This window comes from Xiphophorus maculatus, chromosome 18, assembly GCF_002775205.1.
Source record: "Xiphophorus maculatus strain JP 163 A chromosome 18, X_maculatus-5.0-male, whole genome shotgun sequence".
Classification (NCBI taxonomy): Eukaryota; Metazoa; Chordata; class Actinopteri; order Cyprinodontiformes; family Poeciliidae; genus Xiphophorus; species Xiphophorus maculatus.
The window spans coordinates 12,051,419-12,073,166 of NC_036460.1; the positions used below are offsets into that span (position 1 = coordinate 12,051,419).

At 37.8% G+C, this 21,748-nt stretch overlaps 3 protein-coding genes across 6 annotated transcripts in view; all 3 read left to right on the plus strand.

Moving 5' to 3' along the window:
* sik3 (SIK family kinase 3) overlaps window positions 1–3,908 on the plus strand; it is a 41,605-nt gene extending 37,697 nt beyond the window's left edge. For all 3 annotated transcript variants that reach the window (XM_023351172.1, XM_005804540.3, XM_023351173.1), the window contains 3 exons: window positions 1,229–1,358; window positions 1,450–1,576; window positions 2,633–3,908. In XM_023351172.1, the coding sequence (XP_023206940.1) occupies window positions 1,229–1,358; window positions 1,450–1,571 (252 nt within the window). In that variant the 3' untranslated portion in view covers window positions 1,572–1,576; window positions 2,633–3,908. The remainder of the gene's footprint in view (window positions 1–1,228; window positions 1,359–1,449; window positions 1,577–2,632) is intronic.
* A 3,104-nt stretch (window positions 3,909–7,012) lies between these two features.
* tmem25 (transmembrane protein 25) lies at window positions 7,013–14,265 on the plus strand. 2 transcript variants are annotated; one of them, XM_023350889.1, is made up of 9 exons: window positions 7,013–7,547; window positions 9,307–9,423; window positions 10,005–10,349; window positions 10,432–10,722; window positions 11,518–11,649; window positions 11,760–11,793; window positions 12,523–12,632; window positions 13,471–13,557; window positions 13,675–14,265. In XM_023350889.1, the coding sequence occupies exons 2-9, from the start codon at window positions 9,345–9,347 to the stop codon at window positions 13,746–13,748; spliced, it is 1,152 nt and encodes a 383-aa protein (XP_023206657.1). In that variant the 5' UTR covers window positions 7,013–7,547; window positions 9,307–9,344; the 3' UTR covers window positions 13,749–14,265. The 2 variants fall into 2 exon arrangements, with proteins under 2 accessions (XP_023206657.1, XP_005804598.1); XM_005804541.2 differs by having other exon boundaries at window positions 9,310–9,423.
* Window positions 14,266–15,040: 775 nt separating this feature from the next.
* LOC111611912 (T-cell surface glycoprotein CD3 delta chain-like) lies at window positions 15,041–21,175 on the plus strand. Its single transcript, XM_023350863.1, has 8 exons — window positions 15,041–15,059; window positions 15,161–15,234; window positions 15,576–15,637; window positions 17,619–17,645; window positions 17,767–17,943; window positions 18,107–18,250; window positions 19,505–19,560; window positions 20,577–21,175. Exons 1-8 carry the CDS (start codon window positions 15,057–15,059, stop codon window positions 20,628–20,630), a joined length of 597 nt encoding a protein of 198 aa, XP_023206631.1. The 5' UTR covers window positions 15,041–15,056; the 3' UTR covers window positions 20,631–21,175.
* The last annotated feature ends 573 nt before the right edge of the window (window positions 21,176–21,748 follow it).

Here is a 21,748-nt window from a genome sequence, read left to right on the forward strand (position 1 = left end):
TTACTGTAACAGCAAAAAAAAAATTACCAAGTATTTTGGTCTACATAGTATCTAGTTCAGATATCATAGTTTGGATCTTTTAATTTTTCTTCACACAACCCATCCAGATCCTCCTGATTCCTCTCTTCAGCTCACCAAAAGAGAACTGTAGGATTTAGTTCTGGAGACTGTGATGAGCATGGAAGAAGGTTGATTTATGAGTTGATTTTCCATATTTTTTTATTATTCTATTAAAAAGCCCTTTGGCAACCCATTTAGGTGGGGTCCTTGTAGACAGAATCTACATGGATTTCATTTAAAATTTATTGTGGAAGAGAAACAGGCCTGTAGCATCATTGGTCTTATACCGTACAATAACTTAAAAAAAGTGAAATTTCAATAAGAGAAATGCTCCTCTTACCTTTCTTTTGAAGAGATGTTTTATTGAAGAAAACGGTAAACCACAGATGGCAAAATTCTTGGCACCATTATTTCTCAAAATACACTAAAATAAATAGTAGGATCTCTCTTAGGTTTTCAGTATGAGATTATGCTACTGCAGTAAAAGAGGGATTTATTTGATTCAAATATTTACCAGCAAATTTCTCCATATCTGCAGCTCCTGACAGCAAATAGTTTTTAATCTTGTTTTAGGAGGGTCAAATAATGATGTGGGTTTTTTTTTGTTTGTTGGATAAGATGTGTTTTTTTTAGCAGATCATAATTTAATTAGTGCTGCATACATATTATTTTCTCACTTACGCTGAGAGAATTATCAAAGGGATTCATGATTCGCGAGTGATGTCATGTAAATAAGTTGGCAGGAACAGTCTCCCTCTGTGTGGTTCGTTAGAAGTGCTGTGGTGCACGTCCGACTGTTTGCGGCTCATCTTCTTTATAAATCTCTCATCGAGCCAACTTTACTGAAGAATGGCCGGGAGGAAGAAATTAAATATGCAAATTGAATCAGACTTTATATGTATCATTAGTGAAAAGAGTGGAACATAATCAGAACTTCTTTGCTCGCTAAGAAAGTTGCTGCCGTTTTGTCTCTCTGACTGTATTTTCTGCTAATAGCTCACAGAATCACCTTTACCTCATTGTTGTTTCTCATCTTTTTGCCACCTTCTCTCTTATTAAATCCAATGGAAGCAAATCCTTAGCCTTTCTAGTTTTCCACATCAATTGTGATGGATTATTTTAAATTATCTTTCTGCTTCTGTATCTGTCATTCCCTCTTTCTGCTCAGGATCAAGCAGATCCCATGTCTGGTATGAGCCTCTTGGCAGGAAAGGCGCTCAGCTCGGCTCGCATGTCCGACATTCTCAGCCAGACGTCTCTGACTGGAAGCCAGCAGCTTCACCAGCGAGAGGAGTCAGGTCGGTAGAGGAGCAAACACCTCTAGCGTTGTGCAGATTTTCAATTTTTTTGACAAACCCAGTAAATTAGCTGTTTTTTTTCCCCTCCCAGTTTGCGATGTAGAAGGGGAGCTCCATGCTGCAGCCTGTTACCCGTCGTCCTGCACCAGTGACATGCTCCTCAGCTACAAACCCCCAGATCTGCAGTACAGCATGGAGCAGGCTGGGGTCTAGCACAGGTATGTGTACATAGTAATAGAAAAAAAAAATATTTGTGAGTAGTGTGTTGTTGAACCTTTCAAAATGAAATTCGCACCAAAAGCCTCCAGCCTTTTGAACAAGAATCCTATTTTACACCCTTGTCCCTGGCTGCTCTAGCCTTTGTTATTTTTGATTTTTCCTGATTCAAACACTTTAAATGTTTCAATTTTGTCACATTAGTGTGGGCTTCTCACACTAATGTAGCAAACAGTTGTGGAGTTAAAAGAAAACCGACAAGCTTTTCAAATCAATCTGTTATTTTGATCCTTAACAAGTCAATTTTCTGAAACACCACCTTTTGCTGCAGCTACAACTGACTGTGTGTGTAGTTCAGTGTAGTGTTAGCCTCAAGTCCTTCACAGCATTTTTTTTTTACAACTCTGACCAGCTTCCCTGTCACTGTCAGGCCTCTCCACAGTATGATGATGTCACCTCTGTGTTTCACCATGGCGACGGGGACAAAAGTTTAACTTGTCTCTCATTTGACCAGGGAACCTTTTTCCACAATTGGTTCTGCTCCTTAAATACGGAAGAGGATTAGGGCCACTGAAAAAAAAAAATAATTCTGACTTTAATCTCAGAATTCTTTTTTTTTTTTTTTTGGTGGCCCTAATCCTCTTCCATACTTAAATGATAGTTAACATAGCGAAATTGATTTCTAACAACTTTCAATTTGCCATACAGGTTACATATTGAATTATATATGGCTATTAGACATATTAATAGAGGCATGGAATCTATGGGTATTGGAGTAAACAGGGCTGAAGATGAATACATCAGTTAAAATACATCAGTTTTTATCAGGGGTACAAACTGAAAACCTTCCTTTGCCTCTTATTGAATATCCAAATAAAACACACCACAGGAGTTTGATTGTAACGTAAAAACAGAGTTTTGGAGCTGGAGTGAATAATCAGTGCAGCTCTTTATTATTCCTGTCAAAACTCCATGATTTCAGCTGCACATGTTTCCTTCAATTTAAGGTGGAATTTTCAATGAAAGCTTCTGTCTTTTGTCCTTCTGTCTTCCCGTAGGAGCCCTGTGTGCGTCGTCCATATCAGCCACCCTGAGTTGTTGACTTGAGTTGAGCAGCATCACGCCAAACCACCGCTGTCTGTTCAAGCAGGGGGCGCTCTATGTCCATCTGTCTGTTTCCATCTGTCCCTTCGGAGGGAGGGAGTGGGTGGGTTGGGCCAAAGGTGGGGTCCTTGGGGTTCAAAGGTCAAAGTGCCAGCATTTTCTACACAGACATCCAGCATTGTTCTGTTGCAGGTCGTCTCCTCTTCTCACCTCTCATCTTGGGTAGCTGGAGGTCTCACTCTCCACCCCCCCAACCCCCTCCCTTTCGACTCGCCGAGCTCACCTCCTCCGATCGGCAACCTGGCCCGCTTCAAGCCCACCTGCAGCTCTGACCCGAACCTCCGTTCTTCCTTCACTCCCCCACCCCGGCAACTGTAACGACATACATTCATTACGTGCCTGACTGGCCAGTGCATTTACATAGCAACACAATCAAACACACACACTGCTGCCACAAACCCAAAGTATTCCCATTCGGAGTGAGTGTGTGTGTTTGCGTGCATATGAGCAAGGCGAAGGCAACGGGGCGAGGAACGTCGGGGCTGAAACCTTAGCAACGAAGGCCCCTTTCAGGTGTTTTAGGCCGGGCTCTGAATGGGCACCAAAAACCGCTCCATCCAGCGGCGGAGCGCTTCGAAATCGCACAGGACAAAAACAGCTCTGTTCTTCTTTCTTTTCAGGCATTCTGTTTTGTTTTTTTGTTGTTTTTTTTTATTATTATTATTATTATTATTATTTTAAGACTCATTTTACAGTTAATGTAGGCATTATGGTCAATATGGTTACTCTCATGTTTTTCTGTAAAAGATGTTTATTATATGAATTATTATTATTATTATTATTAAAGGAGAATAGTTATGTGTTGCGAGGAGGACAACAAAGTTCTTTGACTTAATTCTGCACTTTCGGTTCATTCTGTCCCTCTGGGCTTCCTGTCCTCTCCTTCATGCTTCACCTGCTTTTTACCCCCTCACCCCTCTCCTTTTCCCTACCTTCTCCATCTCTATAACACCCCCTCCACCTCTATGTTCTCATCCTCCTCTCCCACCATGTCAGTGACCGTTGTATTGCATTGTGGGTAGTTTTACCAGACATTTCCTCCTTTCCTTGTACAGTGATGCCATGTATAGAACGCTATTACAGTTTCTGTATCAAATCATATTTTTTCTTCCATTTTATTTAGTTTTTTGATGTCGTTGGGGAAGCTTTTATTTTTTATTTTTATTGGTATTGTTTATTGTTTGTATTTTTGGAGTCTTTTAATATGTTTTCCTTTCTGTTTTTATTTTTTATTTTCTTTGCTTTATGAATCTTGAGATTTCTAGCCAAAAGAGGACAGAGAAGAGGGCTCTGCTCCGTCTGTCGTAAAAAGCGATTGTTATTATTTTAATATTATTATATTGAGACACTTGAATAAGAGAAGAGCAATTATTTTGTGTTGCTTTTTAAGGTATCATTTCAATCGATGTTGTTGTGACTGTCATTCTAGTTGATGTTGGGCCTGTTTTCTGTTACCGGGGTCGTCGTGGCGGGCTATACAGGGTCAGGCTTGGGGCTTTGTCTGGGTTGGTTTGGGTGCTACAAAGACTCTTAAAATAAAATAGACAAATAAACAAGGGAATAACTTGTAAAATAGCTGACATATCATCCTAAACATCCCAAGCCTGGAGACAGATAAACCTACTTCTCCCCACCGCCCCTTCCTGCTGTGATCCTCCCACCATCCTCGACTACACTGACTTCTGACAAGATGGCGCCTTATGGACTCGGCCCTTCTTTCTGAGCTAATTTTGCTACAACCACAGAGGAAAACTACAGCTTCAGTTACCCGTCTGTATATTTTTCTTTCCCTTTTATTCATGTTACTTGGTTCCTGCACCGGTTTGTTCAACCCTAAACCCGAAGCGAGGACGGGAGGTGAGAGCTGCGTCTCGTGAACCATTAAAGGTTCCTGTCGTTGGAGGACGCCAGCGAACTGTGAAAGGGAATAATTTCAGGAGTCATCTGAAGTCTTCTACAGTAAATCCAAGATTGTATTCAAACATGACTCTGAAGTTCGGTCAAATTCAAGCTGCAGCACATTGGGGACCATCATCAATGAATGATACCTTCACCGTTATCCTTTATTTTTTTATATGTCTGAGCTCACTCTGTCCTCCCAATATATTGAACATGGAAACAAAGTTTGATCATCAGAGACTGCTTTAGAGAAAACAAATCTCCACTCATGTTTGTACAGGTCAGATATCCTAGTAACTGGCTGCACGGTTGACATACTGTATGCTATAATCGCCTGAGAGAGCTGCTTCTGTCCAATCGGCTTGTTTTTAACCAAAGCTCGCCCAAACAGACCCATTGTGATTGGTTTGTCCTCTAAAACTAAGGGAGGGCTCTCATCTCATAGGAGCTCTGCCATTACAGATTCAGTGTTCACTTCAGCTCTGTTTCTCTTTCATATCTGTCCTTGTTTTTTTTCTTCCTCTCTGTTTACACCAAACCAAAGGAGGTCTGGAAGAGAAAGGAGCGTTTTATCTGAATACTGGAGCACGGTTCTGACAGCATGGCAGCAAAAGAATCCAACCAGGAACTTCACATCTGATTTAATGTTGTGACTTTCCTGTGTTGGGTGTGTGTGTGTGTGTGTGTGGGTGTGTGTGTGTGTGTGTGGAGGTGGGAGCAGATGCATGGCAGAAGGGACCACTTATGGGAATTTAAAAGACTGCAGAGAATTATGAAGCAAGCTGCCTCGCATAGACACATTCAGCCTGATCAGACTGACCATTGTTCTCTCCACCTCTTTTTTTTTTTTAACTCTGTCGACGCCGACTGTCGTCCTTTCTCTCCATCCCTGCAAGCCGAACTCTCTCTGCTCCTCCCCATTTTCCTTAGATTCATTTGTTTTTCTATCGGTTCATTTTATGATTTTTTTCCCCCCTGTTGTCTTTGTTTCTGTTCATTTCTGTTGGGTACAAAAATACTAAAGTGCAACAACAATGGTTCAAAAGAATATCAACCAAACTGAGATGAATAAATAAATATATATAAATAAATAATTTAAAAGTGTTGATGTGTGTGGGGTATTTTTTATTCTTACTTGCAGTCTCCTCTTTTGCAGTTTATAAAAACATAGTGTTTAGCCTGTCAGTTCCTAAGTGTCCAATATTATATTAATTGCGTTGAGACCACATGTATCCAAGCAACCAAACTGAGATCAATTTTTGTACATAAATAACTAAAGCGGACAGGATTTCCCATGGCTTTCCTTCAACAATAGTTCTCTTCCTCCTACTAAACAGCCTTGCACCAAAATTCACCAAGGATCTGTTGTATCAACCTTCCAGATCACTCAGGTTTTAATCTGTTCTGCATCCCCAGAACCAAATATGGAAAGGCAGTATTCAGTTTTTATGCTCCACTAATCTGGAACAAACTTCCATAAAACTTCAGCGAAACAGCCGAAATACTGAGTTCCTTTAAATGAAGGCAAAAAACCCACCAGCTTAAGAGTTGCTTTTGATTTATAATAACTGGAACATTGATCAATATATTTGGCTTGACGGTTACATTTTGCTCTTGTTTGACCAGATCAGTGTCTTTCACATGGTTTTTGTCCCCAACATGGTTTGTGGCCAGTTTTAAATTAGACTTCTTAAGGCTTTTCTTATACCACTCTTTCTTAAAAGCCAGATTTGTGATTCATACTTGTTCTGTTGGCAGATTCTTTCATCCAAACTGTGGATTTCTGCATCTCCTCCAGAGTTAACAAGGTCCTTTTACCTCCTTTTGTCATTCTAGATGGTCGTCACGTTTTGGTAAGTTTGCAGCCCTTTATAGTCTTTTCATCCAGATGATGCACTGAACCAAAGCTTGGGGTTTTCACCTAGCTCTTCTTTGAACTTCTCCACAACCTTTTACCTGACCTGCTGGGTTTCTTGGTCTTTTTGATGCTGTATTTTTTCTCTCTATTGGTCTCTGACATTCTTTGCAAAACATCTGAATTTTAACAGATTATATTAGGCACAAGTGGAGTCTCTTTCTCTGCAACTTCTGGAGGCATTTTAACTGGAATGTGCAATTAAGCATCACACTTTGCAGCTCTGTCACATTAAATCACATTTAACTTTCATTTGCAGCTTGAGAAAATGTGAAAAACCAGTCTCCATTGATTAGTTTTGAATGGTTTTTCCTTTAAGCCACAGCTTTCTGCTTGTGTAGCGTTGCTCTGCATGCTGCTGCTCTGGTCTGTACAGCTGCACTGCAGAGGCTTTTCAGTCTGAATTAGCTGAGCTCAGACCAGGGGAATCATGTTCTGTATAAGTGCCCATCATGGCGTGACCACACTATCCAGCTGGTGTATGTTTGGAGCGATGAATTATAAGATTTATGGGAAACCTTTTGAGCTGACAGCTTAGTATCCACACCAAATATTTTCTGACAGTTTCAAACTGATCCTGTGCATGAAGCTCATTTCTCTAACCTCCCTATCCTCCTCCACACCAGTTGTTGTCCCTCTCTCACATCTTCCTATCCTTCCTCTCTTTGTATATCCTTTGCTCGTTTTTCCTTCCTTCTGCTTTCTGTTTCCCAGTTCTCTCTCTCCTCTCTACCTCAAAGTGGCGACAACACAACTGCCTGCATTAGCCAGTGAAAGCTGCTGCTGGAGGTGGCCGTATCTTGCAGAGAGCCAAATGTGTGTGCGTGTGTGTGTAATAGTATGAGCATACGCAGATGGGAGAGCAAGTGAGTCAGGAAGGGCTGCTTCTCATCCCTCTGCTGTCATCACCATATTTCCCTCTGCCTCCTCTCCTTCTCCTCTGACATGGAGCTCCGGTGGACTGAATCCAGACGGGATCTGCACCAACGACAAAGGTAGTAACGTCTGTTTGTTGCACAAGGCGGGGTTTTTTTGTGTGTGCACCCCGACTGTTTGTGTCTTGGTGTATTTGTGTGTGCAGGTGTGAACTGATGTGTGTATCCCTCCTCTACCCCCGACTGTCAGCTCAAAGCATTAAGCATCCTTACCCACAGCGCAGAGAGCTGTCAGCTCCTGTCTTGCACTCGTATTAGTGGATTATTCCTGGTGATCACTGTATTGATTATGCAGATTATGTGTGCATCTTTAACAGCTCAGTTTCTGCTATTACTCCTACAGATCACATGACCCCACACAGCAAGCCAGCTCTGGAGACCGCTAGCTCTGCCCCCTTTTACTGTCGATGTGTGTGTGTGTATTGATCTAAGCTGGCATGAGGATGTTTGGTTTTGCAGTGATGGAAGAGTACTCTGCAGATCAAAGCTACAAAGGCAGTGAATTATTGAACAGAGCCATGTCACTGTGAGGACAGACCTGTGTTGGCTTTGCTATTGTCTTTAATACATTGTGATCATATTTTCAGAAGGTGTGTTTCTTCTTTGAGGCATGTTTCCTTTCAGAACCTATTTGTCTATTAGAGATTTATACCCACTTATTTACCCAAGCCCTCATCTTATTGTGTAGCACACTGCAAAGATATTAATAGCTCTTGAACTTTACCAAATGTTGTCATGTTACAGCTAGTCCTAAAGCGATTAATCGGGTTAATTGTTGTGAATCGATCATTGAAATAATTGCCAACTAATTTAGTAATCAATTAATTGTTAACTGGAGTATATAGACTCCTAATAAAGGCTATTTACTGAAATATCAACACACTCAAGAGTAGAAATTAAGTTAAAGTGTACAAAGAATAAATATATATATATATATATATATATATATATATATATATATATATATATATATATATATATATATATATATATATATATATAAACTTTCTTTCCTGTAAATATGTTCTATCCAAAACTTCTCAGCTAACATAGTTTTAGCTTCACCTGGTTCAAATTCTGTAAAGAAACAAAAAGAATCTAAGCACCTTTTGCTATCCAATTATTAATGGATTGATCTAAAACAAAATCAACAGATCAGCCCTACACCGTATTGATGTAATTCAAGTCAAGCAGTACATCAAGTATTGAAGTAAGTTAAGCAGGAAGATCTGAGCTTTTCACATGTTGATGTTAGAAGTGTTTCTTTTTAGCTACAGATGCATCCTTTGCTGAAAGTGATCCAGCGTACAACAAAGGAACGCTCTATAACTGCATTTTATCGAAATGCAGTGTTATTTTCTTATTTAAAAAAGAATATGTATATATTTTTAATTTGCATGTTTTAAAAAAAATGCTTAGCGGTTTTTAAAACCATCCTTAAGCGGTTAAATAAAAAATCTGCAAAATCAGCCAATTTTTAAAACTGATTAAGTTGGTCTGATTCATTGTCAGACTAATTGACATGATATTTTATTACTAAAATAATCTTTAATTGCAGCCCTAATTACAACCACAAGTTGTGAAGTGGAACTAAAACAATACATACTTTGAGAATTCTGTTATTATTATTATTATTATTATTTAGTTATTTATTTATTTAACAAATAAAAATCTGAAAATTTTAGATTCCATTTGTACTCAATGCCCTTTGCTTGGATACCAAAGTGTAACTCATGTAACATTTGTCCCTGCACTGTTGTGATTTGATTTATATGAATTGCTTTCCTCACTCTAAGAGTAATGTAAATCCTTGTCTAAGCAGGTAGATGCATTTGAGTGTGTGGCGGTTCGGCCAGGATGGAGAGTGTGTGGCTGAGGACATGGACATCAGGCTCTGCTGTTGTGTTCTTCAATACACTGGCCTTGTCCTGGACAGGTAGCACACACTCCAACACAAACACTTTAAACTGCACACAAGCAAATAATGAAAAATCACAGTCCTTTTGTGCAGTGAGAATGCTGACAGTCAGAAAAAGAGAATGGTTTTATTAATATTTTGATGACCTAGTTTGGGCCAAGCTTTAGGTGTACAAAATACCTAACATTTGACTCTTTGGTATCCATAAAAATTCACAGTCAGCTCCCGGACTGCGTTTCTGCCTTTATTTTCAATTCCAACAGGAATTTCTGACGTTAGTAGTTCTAATTGATAATCATGTGAAGCGCACCTCTTGAAGTTAGATTAATTTGGAGCTTCCTGATACCTTTACTGTAATCTATTTGCCAATCTGACAGCAAGGTGTTTATAAGGTATTTCAGACAGAAAGAAAAATGTTCATAGTTCAACTAAAAGCTCCTCTTAGAAAATAATGAGTCTGTAATGAAACAATATTGATATCTTTTACTACTGTCTAACACAGGTCCAAATTACCCTTTAACATTTTAGGAGTCTAAAGCGTTATTTTTCCATTCACTATATTTGGTTCTGCTATAATATTTTGTTGTGTTGTACCTCAGGTGCTATTGAACCCGCTCTTAAAATTGATGGGCGGCAGCAAGCGGCTGTGACACTTCAGGAGAACATGACTCACAGGTTCAACTGCCAATCAGACAGCTGGGATCCTCGAGCGCCCCCGTTACTGACCTGGTACCTCAACGGAGAACAGCAGAAGGAGCCATCGCCAAACCGAGGCCGTCTGGTGATGACGTCACAAAAGGATTCTGAGGTCTTAAGACCGGGGACCAATCACAACAGTACCTTCTCTTTGCGGGCCAGAAAGTGGGACAAGGAGCTGGTGTGTGTCGCATCAAACCCCAGGACAGGACAAAGCTACAATGCAACGGTCACTCTCAATGTCCAATGTGAGTCATTGTTAAGTATCTCATGGACTAAAAGTCTGTTTCAGTTGACATTGTCAAGCCATTCCTCTCCTCTGTGCCCCAGTCCAGCCAGAAATCCTCAGGGTCAACGCTCACTACAGTGAAACCTCAGACCCCGGCCTCTCCCTGGTCCTGTTCGCCTTGGTGCGCTCTAACCCTCCTGCCACCATCACCTTCATAGACCAGTCGGGCCAGCTGGTGGCCAATACCTCGGACTTCCTCATCCTGGATTCACGGAGCTATCCGTGGCTGACCAATCATACGCTGAGGGTCACACTGAGCAGTCTGTCAGGGAACTTAACGGTGAATGCCACCAACAGTGTGGGAATGGCTCAGAGCAACCTCACATTGGCAGGTTAGTGATTGTTTCCATGAAAGAAAAGACTTTTGTCCATTCATTTTGTTGCATTTCTAATGCCACAATTTTCTCATTTGTGCCACTAGTGTGTAATTTAGGATGTGATTCTTTCATAAATAACCAACCATTTGATTATTTGGGGTGCATCCTTTCTACAAATGTATTCATCCATACACAAAATTGCTTCAAAGGTTTATTATTTATATACATTTATATAAGAAAATGAAAATAACTATTTCAGTTCCCAAATGGGACCTTTGGCAAATGCTCTGGTAACTCAATAATAATTTCTGACCCAGTCTGGCAGAACTAATTGTTTGAAATATAATATATACCTTGAATTTCTTGATAAAGTAGCTGAATTAAACTGCACAGCATCTTCTTCCAATGATACTACTGCAGTGATAAAGTCCATTTAGCCATGCTCAGAGCCGAGGTTTTTGGCGATTCATAAAACCCTTTAACTTAGTGTAATTGTAGAAAACCCCAGGTTTCAGATTACACGTGTGTGTTCCCTTAGGCAGCACAACACGAGCTCTTCATAAGGGTTCCAGAATCAGGTGTAACAGTCTGATTACGTAGAAAATCATCTCAGGAAATCCTTGTCTTTTAAGCTTCCCTAAATGTATTTAAATATGTCTTCATTCTGGGATATCTTAAACTCTCATTATTTGTTTTAGACCCTTCTGACACTAATTGTAGTGAAACTATTTTTTTTAGCTAGTAGACAGTAGCTGCATTGCAAAACATTCTCTAAAACTTTCCTTTAAATTCCTCTCCTCTGCCCTCCAGAGTTCCTGCAGTCTCGTGTCGAGGTTCCCATGCTGGGTATCGTGACTGGAGGCGCCATGGCCTTCATGGCCCTCCTCATCCTCAGTTTAATTGTTCTCTGCCTTATGCAAAAAAACAAAAGCAAGATTATTGGTGAGAATAATGTATGCCTGTGTATTTTTTGAGCAGGAAAATGTTTGTGGCATGGAGCTTTGAGTGAGGTGCAGCACATGATCATCCATTTTCTCTGTGTTTTGTTATAGATGAACCAGTGGAGATTCTGATGACCAAGAAAAGGTAAAAATTCAAAACAGGATATTGGGTTAGCAGAGACTGAAATAATTTATTGACATCTACCTTTTTAAATTTCTAGACGTATTAATATAAGCAATACACTAAATTAGCAAATACAAACCTCTTCTGAGCTAATCTATTTTCTACTATTTTAGGAATAAATATTTCTTTAGAAAACCAGCTGTGGTGCCAAAAGTATTTACTCACTCATCCAAATCAGTTCCAATCACTTCCATGGGCACAGGCATGTAAAATCCAACACAAAGACAGTCTAGTAACTTTAGTTAATGTTTTCTCACCTAGAATTGAAATTTTTGATGTTTTATCATTAAGAAAAGAGCTTAATCTATATTTATAAAATTTTGTCTTGATTCTGTTAGAGTCTCAACATAATTTCGCTTTTCACACACATTGCACATACTTCTTAAAGACATGTGTATTAAGTAATGTTCTATAATAAGTATACTTTATACCCAACATTATTTATAATAAAATGTAACTGCAGTCTCACCAGTCTCCTTGTGTTACACTAAGGACATCTGGCCTTTCGCCACTGTCTATGTCTCTATATTTTGGCTCACCTTTATGCCATGTCATGTCTTCCTCCATTAGCTCAATGGAAGGGAACACTGATGAAAGCATATTTTTCTGCTCTTAAGAAAAGTACGTCCAGCCAGGAGATCGATAACACCTCTGATTCAAGTTTGACACCTCCCCATGTTATCCCCGCAGTGAATCAGCAAACCTGAAGACAGACAGAGCAGATAAGACCAACATTCCCAGAGAGAACATGTCTCTGCCTTCCAACATGCAGCTCCATGACCTCAGCACTCTGAGGAAAGGTAAGAGCTCCCTCCAGCGCAAGAATGTTCAAACATATTCTGAAAAGGCCCATTTGGCTAGAGGTTATAAGTTATTATTGTCTGTATTGTTACACCTTCCTGGGAAAAAAGAGTGATTTAAATAGATAGAAATAGGTTCAGTGTGACTCTTCCTAAGGAATAATGTGTAACTGGAGAGATACATATCAATTGTAAGAGAAAAATGTTCCACAAAGTGTTAACGCAGGGAACCTAAATACAAAGACACTTTTTACATTTTTACTGAAGAGGAAACAAGGCATGTGTCGCAATTATGTATCAGCTTGTGTTGGTCCCAATGATATACATTGAAATTTGTGGAGATATGATTCATTTTGCATGGTACTGCACATGTTAGTTCAGCTCATGAAATTCTGTATGTGACTTAGATCACATGCAGATAAATTTTAGATAACCTAACTTTTACATAACTAAAAGTACAGTGAATATAACAATTAATATATGAATGTACAAGGCAGCAGAAACCAAGTCTGGCAATTTATTGAGTTATTTACATGTATATACTTTCCTCCTATTGGACTAACCAGCTAGCACACTTTAGCACACACTTAAACACTGACAGAACTCTGTACAGCTTTCCCACTTTTAAGTGTATGTGCATGTATTTCATAGATCAACATGACATAAATATAAAAGTTTGAATTTTACCTGTAGCTATAAATATAATATAATGCACAATACAGTGCAAAATAAACAACATTCATTGTATAGTCACTGTTTTCTACATGAAATCATTTCTTCAAACTACTAACGCATGTTTTTGTTTTTCTGTGTCTCTCTCTGCATGCCCTTCTTATAGCTCGAAAAGCCGCCCAGCAGAACAGTGTGGGAGAGGAAAAAAAAGAAGAAGAGGAGGAAGATCTGTCTTTAGCCTACGCAGCAAGAGGTCAACAAAATGCCCTCTGAACCTCTGCTGCTTTTTTAACTATTTATACCTGGAGTCATGGCTTATTTATGTGTTTTGTTGTTTTCTTTTTTAAACTTTTTTCTGTGGTGCTTCCAGGTTTTGCCAGGTATCCAATGGTGGGCTACATCTATAAGGTGAACAGCACAAGCAGCGAGGAAATCTGGCTCTGACGGAGATTTCAGTTCAAATTCAACTGTTTGTTGCATGCATACCTACATCTAAGAATGCAGCTGTTTGGGAAGAAACCCAGAGCTGCACCAATCAGCGAGTCAAGCACCGTTCAGTCACCTTCAAGCTGGAAATAAAGTTCAGAGACCACCTACATTTTTGAGACTATTCTTCAAATCTGTAAAACATACCTGTGAATGTTTGTCATCCAGTAAATCAGGTACTCAGGCGTCTGTGCTGCTGTTGTCTCATCAAGTCAAAGTTGTCATATGATTTTCTGTAAACACTTTATCATGATGTTCTTTCTTGTTGCATTAATGGGATGCATTTAATGTTCTCTGCTGAAACCAGAATGTGTATTTGGACAAATATAATCTGAATATGATGGTGCAGATTTACATAGAACTGTTTATGGACTTGCCACATGTCCCGCCCTGTATATTTGTATGCATATGTGTATAAAAATGGAAAAGTCTAATAAAGGTATTATTGAGATTGTATCAAAAAAAATGATGAACATGCTGTGCTTTTACTGTGTAATCACCAGGGGGCGCTATGAAGTGGTGTGGAAGATGGTAACTGGGTTGTGCACAGTAAGAGGAATGTAAATTCTTCTAACAGTCTATTAGCAGAAAGTGTCAGTTTTGTTTGGTAAAATGAAATGATCCACTTTGTTTTTCTAACACAGGTGCAAGAGAGGATGATACTGATGATTGTGTGTGTGGTGGGGGAAGGAGAAGGGGGGTGTATCTGTGTGTGTTTATAAAGACACACTGTGTGTGTGTATGTGCCAGGTGTTAGCTCTTGGGTCACAGGTTGCTGTGGTTTTTTTACAAACAGGAAGCAGAATTATGTTGTGGGAGCGTACATTTGCTCTCTATGTCTCTGCTAGAGCTCCTGTGTTGAACAGGGAAGGCAGAAAGTCACTCATGAGGGAAACATTCCCAAAATACAGGGGATTTGAAATATTCATATAAACTGTGTGTCTGTGTTAGATTCTTTGTTTCGCCAGATGTAGAGACTTATTGCACCAGGTTACTGTGCTGCAATTAGCAAGTTAGTATCTTTTTTTACTTTATCGGATTGTTAAAAATAATTATAAGTGTGGAGGATAAAACAAGAGCTTGCAAGACTTAGTTTTATTATGCCTCATGAATATCTCTAATTAATTTCTGAATGAATTATCAATACCTTAATGATTTTTGCTGTTGATTTTATTCAAATAAACAGCAACAACCAAAACAATCTGCTAAACAGTACCAATATTATTTGCCACAAAACCTTTTCCAGTGTTTCATGTGCCGATTTTGATGGTAAATGCATGCAGACATGATGGAGTGTTTCTGATAAAATCAACAAAGCCTGATGAAGCTGACAAACCAATCACAGCGACTTCCTTCTCCCTCTCAAACAGGCAGACTGGAGACGTTCTGACTTCAGGCAGAAACTAAATCCTTCAGCAGAGTCCCAGAACTTCATTAGATTAAGGTTAGTATTTTTGTTTCAATTTCAAATTCGAATTCAGAATTACGCAACATTTTATATTCATCTCATGTTTTGAGTACTTTTGTTAAAACTCCAAAAGTGTGTTGATTTATTACTTCTATTAATTTATCTTTGTCTAAACCCAGCTAACTCTAAAGTAAAGTAAGGCCTGGAATTGTGGATTAATTGGAATATTAATATGATGACAGCAGCAATAAGTTGTTTATCTTCTGTTAGTCGTTAAGTTAAGCAAAATAAAATGGTTGACGAGAGTAAGAAAATGGCAGCCTTCCGGGTTTCTGAAAAGGGTTTACTGATACCTCTGTGTTTCCTTCTGTCTTTAGAAAAGCAGCCAGCAGGTACAACACAATGAAATATCAGCTGCTGCTTCTTTCTCTTCTGGCAGGTATGTTTTTCTTATTGTTTTTGCTCCTAATGAACCAAAAAAACACCTAACTTTGTTTATTAGAGTAAGAAGTTCTGACCATAATTTATTGCAGTCTTTTATTACAATCTGTCTCAAGTATTTTCTTACTGATCATCTAAAATCAGTAAGGCACTTTAGACCACACAATTAAGCTCAAAATGGTTAAAACCATAAAATATTTCTTCCTCAATCAAAAAGTTTGTTATTGATAGAAAATGAGGCAGATATCTCTCAAAGGAAGAGAAAACTATGTATATAAAGCTCTATGTAATGATGTCTTGTTCTGCGTTTTATGTACATAATATTAATTATAATAGTCACCACTCTAACTCAGAAGGAGAAATAAGTCTTGAATTTGTCAGAATTATAGTGGCTCTGTATGCAAACTCAATGCATTTAATAAGTAATATTTTATGACTCATATCATTTGATGAATAGTTATCACATTTGATAAAGTTTTTAAAAATTGTATTACTCAAATAATCAACAGGAATGGTGTGTGGAAAGGATTGTGGATCATCTTTCTTTTTTATTAACTCTTATATTCAAATCAAAAACATGCCATTTTGATAATTTCTTCTTCCCTTTCATGTCCTCTAGCCAATTAATTTCATATACCTGTGTACTTCATTACAGACTCTGTCGCTAAGTACTCTCTTACAAGTGTGAATGTCCAGAAAAATACTCAACTCTTACATATAATTTTTATTATAAAAATAATTGAGGACTTTTTATGACACCCTATTTTCATTGATTGTAGTCCACTTTAGACCACGCAGTTAAGCTCAACATTGTTTAAACCATAACAATTTGGGTTTTAATTGGTCAACTAAAACCCTAAAATGTTTTAGCTTACCCTAAAATTCCTGACCAAATTAAAATAGGTCTGAGTAATTTTCCCTGCTGGCAGACTGCAGCCACAAAATTATGCGTTCAGTTATATTAAATTTTCTCAAATCACATCTTTTGACATTGGAAACTTTTCTACTGTACCTAATATTTTCCATCTACAGAAGATTTCAGTTCATCAGTACAAACATGGCTTTAGTAATAATAACAAAATTCTCATCTACCTACATGAATTGCCTCTGCTTGCCGAGTAAATATGTATCGGTCATTTGAGAACCACACAGAATCTCCATGGGGCTTCAAATGCCCCTTTCTCACCTCCTAAAATTTAGAGTCTCTGGAACACTCAAGAATACTTCTCTTGTCCTCTATGCAATTAATTTAATTTAGAATTGCTAACAATTTTTCAAGTCCTGTGAAAAAAGTCCTCACACCATAATACTGCCACCACCATACTTCAGCCGTAGTAGAAAAAGGAAATTTTGTAGCACTACCCAAAAAAGTGGTTGCATTAAAACAGCAACAAAAAAAATCTGTTTTTTGGTCTCGTGTTACTGTTTTGGCTTGTTCTACATGTTTAAGAAATTTAATAGATAATTGTTGTAAAAAATATTTATATGTTTTTTTTTTTATCCTTGTACACAATGACTATTGTCTAATCAGCAAATCCCTTTTTTGTGTATTCTCTAACTGGCTGTAAATTTTAATTATGTAAACAGACTTACTTACAATTACAGTTCGCTTGAGTATTTGTCTGATAAATATGTGAGTCAGATTAGTCTGGGGTGGTCATTTCTTTTTTAATACCAGTAGTTGAGCTCCAATGGAAAGTATGTTAAAAGCACTTGATGCATAAGGTTTGTATACCTTGAAGTTTTTGCTTAGTTTAGTTTAGAACTATTTCTTGCACATTTAACAGCAAGGTCTTTATTACAACTATCTCTTCATTGCCTAAAATATTTAAAATACAGGACCATAAAAAAGACCAGATTGAGTTTTTATTTTTAGTGGAGCTTTACATTCTTGTTGAGTTTTTAATTATCATTGTGAAATATAATTGGTCAGGTTCATTCAATATTTATTTATGTTTCTTTTCATCTTTTTCTTTCAGCAATTAGCTTTGATCAGGCTACAGGAGGTAAGAACACAATTATGCGTAAAAATACAAAATTATTTTAAAATCATGTGCATCTGAAAACATTTCTACAAATCCTGATTGACCAAGACTTGTGTTTAACTGAAGTTTCTTTTTTAAACAGCAGATAATAAGATAAAAGTTCAGGAGACTGCAGATGGAATCAAGCTGTCTTGTGGTGACAATCTTGTTGTTGAAGGAAATGGCAAGAATGGGACAGAAGTGACATTGTATTACCGTGATGATGAATCTGGAGAATACGCTTGTAATGAAGAATCAAAAATCTACGTAAAATTTCGGAGTAAGTTCTACATAAAGTGTTTCTCCCAAAAGTTTTTGTGGGATGAAAGTGATTTCAAATATAAGAATATGCAATTTTATATAGATATGTAATTTACATTTTATTATGCATGGAAAATCAGTGAAGACACCACTGTTTAATAGATTACTTTGCTTATTTTCAGCGTGCGACAACTGTATAGAACTTGATACCTCCTCTATTGTGGGCCTGGCAGTAGGAGACATCGTGGCTACTGTTGTGGTTGGAGTAGCTGTCTATCTCATTGCTTCTCAAGCTCGGACTGGTCAAGTTAAACCCACCAAGAAAAGTAAAAGTCTGCCTGTCTGTCTTTTATTTTCCATTTGTAGTACCATACACACATTATCTTTTTTTCCTCTGAGGGGCTTTTTCTCTACGTACAACTAGTAAAACTTACTTGTGCAAGGTTAAAATAGTTAAGTCCAATTAATTCTTAGTGAAACTGTCATTGAGACAAAGCATTCTTCAGTGGTACTAGATTTAAACTGATGAAAGTGATACACCAAGATTAACCCTCTGTATGGCTTGATATGAAAACAACACAAAATGGTAAGTGAAGAATTTGGTAGCATGTTGGGATAATCAAGAGGCTGAGTTTTGTGCAACTTAGCCTCTTTAGTTTTTTATTTCTAAATTCTGAAAATGGTCAAATTTTCTCACAAAAACCCCCAATAGTTTCTAAAAGAAAGTGGACTGTTACATGATATACCAACGTAACAGCCCATTGCAAGCTCATTCCAACATCAGCTTTCAGGCTGATGTTGGAATGAGCAGGTGCTTTGGGTCTTTACATGTCATTTACACCAGTTTGCAGAGAATGAGCCACAAATGTATTACTATAGTACAATAAGACTGAAAAAGCTTCAAGTCATATAAAAACATGAAAGAACAAGTTTTTCCTCCTCTTCTGGCATTTTGTTCTCAAGTCAATAAATTGTGATTTCAGCACATTTTCATGTAATAGACGTTAATTAGATATTCCACTTTCAGGACTTGCAATTGTGACTATTGGGCTAATCAGAAACTTTCTTTTATGTTTACCTTTTTAAACACAAAACTCTTTTGACTGAAAAAAAAAGACATTTAAAATAGTTAGTTGCCATAACAGCCACGTAGAAATAGAACACGACGATTTATGTAAGTTTAGCAGAAGTGAAATAGTTTATGGTACAGTTAATCGGCACCCACTCCACAGAATTATGAAACTCATATTATATGGCCCACCTACAATAATATGTATCTGGAACACCAAGTAGTCACAGAATCTAATATGTTTGTTACATTCACAATTTTTCCTCAGTACATCAGAATCAGGAAAATCTAACTAAAAACTTCACTTGAGTTGCTCTTTAAGAATTACAAGAGCTTCAAACTCTCTCTACTTTGTTGATAACACACCTAATTCTGAAGAAAGCACTAGGGGAACAAATCTGACTGTTGCTCATCACATTGACCCAAGAAAACAAAGTTAAGTGTCTGCTGAAATCAGCCTGCTTGCTGCTTCTTTGTCATGTTTTATCACCATTATAATTTTCCTCCTCAGGGTCTGACAAACAAAATCTGATTCATAATGAAGCGCCCAATGACCCCAGCTACCAGGTGAGCTAATCAAAACACCTATCAAAAGCTTTTTTTTTTATATACAGTTTTTTCAGGTGCTTTTGGTGCATTTCTCAAAACAATTAGTACAAAGTGCAAGACCTGGTTGATAACCTGCAAATGTTTGTCACTTACTCACAATGGATAATGCATTTTTAAAAAGTAAGTATGTGTCAATGAAAGTATCATTATCAATAAAATAAAAAGTCAGACACCATGTTTCTGAACAAGACTGGCAAATGTCAATATTATGACATCTCACATTTTGTTTTCCAATGCAAAACTATTTGATCCTGGTAACAATACTTGAAATGCTCAGTACAGCGCCAGAGCTTATTTGCATATCCATTTGAAATCTAGTGTTACGGTATTTTGTTAACTGAGTACAAGACACTGAATAGATGCTTCACATTTTAAAGCATATACTCTAGGTAGTAACAGAAACAATGAGATTTCAGATACAATCAGCTCAATTGAGTTCCTCCGCAGGGTGTCTGTGCTCTCCTTTAAAGATGCGGTGATGTAAACTGCAGCTCCTCCACTTTGAGAGCAGACTTTGGCATCTAGTTAGATGCCTCCACATTGTCTCTGTGATGGTGAAGTGTTTAAGGTACGTCCCACTGGGACGACCTAGGAAGACCCAGGACATGCTGGAGGGACAGTGTTTCTCTGCTGGCCTAAGATTTCTCCAGAGGAGCTAGCCCAAGCGGCCAGTTATAGGGGAGTATAGTTGGCTTTGACAGAGATAACATATGCAGTTGAGAAAGTGCAAAAACAGTAGAGAAGTGTATGGACACAATTGATGGATGTGCAAAAACATGCAATTTCTTTGAATGAATGACAAACTGCTTCTGTGATGAGCACAAATGACTAAATGCTGTAGAGGTTGAGCTAACAGCTGTGAAAACTGCACTTCTGATTAGAGAAATGCCCCAAAGCACATGAAAAACCCTGTAATTATCCTCCTATCATTGATCTCGCTGTCCCCAAATTCACTGTGGCCATTACTGTTTCAGCCACTGAAGTACAAGAGAGGAAGAGATGAATATGATGTACTCAACAGAAAGTAGAACGGAGGTCCATGCTAACTCTCAACTGCAAGCAAACTTCTACTGGAGGAAACATCCGGCTCTGCTTCCTGAGTCTCCATCAGGACAGTGTGATATGTGTACAGCTTGTTCTGTCCTCTACTGATGTAATTCGCTGTGTTTGGCATTGTCTTTGAAAACAATTTCTATTTGTCATTTATGACGCTATGAACATGAATCTCTTTCTGACCCTTTGGATGAACTCAGTATGTCAGCTAATGTAAAATATTTCATTCCATGTTAATTTTTGTAACTGATGAAAAGCTTCTTAAGTTATGTTCATGTTTCAAAGGTGAAAAGTTGATAAATTGGAACATTTGAAATCAAGTAAATATTTGTTACAGGCCAAAGAAAGTGTACTATTATTGCTTTGTTTTAAACATATTTCAGTTGTTTATTATTAGACTGAAAGTTTTAAACTGGCTCATTTATGTTACATTATCTATTCTTGTTTTATTGCATGTTTTACAATGCTTTGGTTTTTTCACATTTTTGTTTCCTCTTGAAAGTTCAACAATAATAATACATGATTGTGGAGGGAAAATTATTGATGTTTTTCAAAAGTATTTTTACAAATAAAATTGTGTATTTGTATTCAGTCTTGCTGAGTCCATACTTTGTAGAATTATCTTATCGTGAGGTTTTATCTACAAATGTATTTCGGTATGTCTAAACCAGCTAGAAAGTAAAGTGGTTTGTCATGTCGTGGAAGGTTTACTGATGGGTTGAAATCATCCAGTTCTTGTATGATGGATTGAAACTGTTCTTTAAAATTGTGAAAGCTTGGTTTTTTAATGAGACTTTTCCAAAACTTTATCCCTGATCTGTCGGCTTCCCAATCCCTCCCTCAATTAGGATATTTTTTCATTGTATTGAAGAAACAAACTGCAAATTGTTGAATCTATTCCTTTTACCTACATATATAGTGTATTAAACCATAGTGTTTCAAACTATGAACATTTTAGTGTTGTTTTTCTGAAATGTTAATTGTGTTGTCATGGAGATTCTTCTAATTTATAATAATTTTCTTCTAACTTTGATCAAATGTGGAAAAAGTGGTGACTCACGACCGATCTTTCCTTTTAAACACTGCTGCACTC

Bases quoted from the DNA above. Each gene is read 5' to 3' on its own strand.
- tmem25 (XM_023350889.1), top strand. From the start codon at position 9,345: ATGGAGAGTGTGTGGCTGAGGACATGGACATCAGGCTCTGCTGTTGTG. The intron at 11,650-11,759 runs GTGAGAATAATG...GTTTTGTTATAG, and splicing joins AAACAAAAGCAAGATTATTG to ATGAACCAGTGGAGATTCTG. The intron at 13,558-13,674 runs GTCAACAAAATG...TGGTGCTTCCAG, and splicing joins TTTAGCCTACGCAGCAAGAG to GTTTTGCCAGGTATCCAATG.
- LOC111611912 (XM_023350863.1), top strand. The intron at 15,235-15,575 runs GTTAGTATTTTT...TTCTGTCTTTAG, and splicing joins CAGAACTTCATTAGATTAAG to AAAAGCAGCCAGCAGGTACA. The intron at 17,944-18,106 runs GTAAGTTCTACA...GCTTATTTTCAG, and splicing joins AATCTACGTAAAATTTCGGA to CGTGCGACAACTGTATAGAA.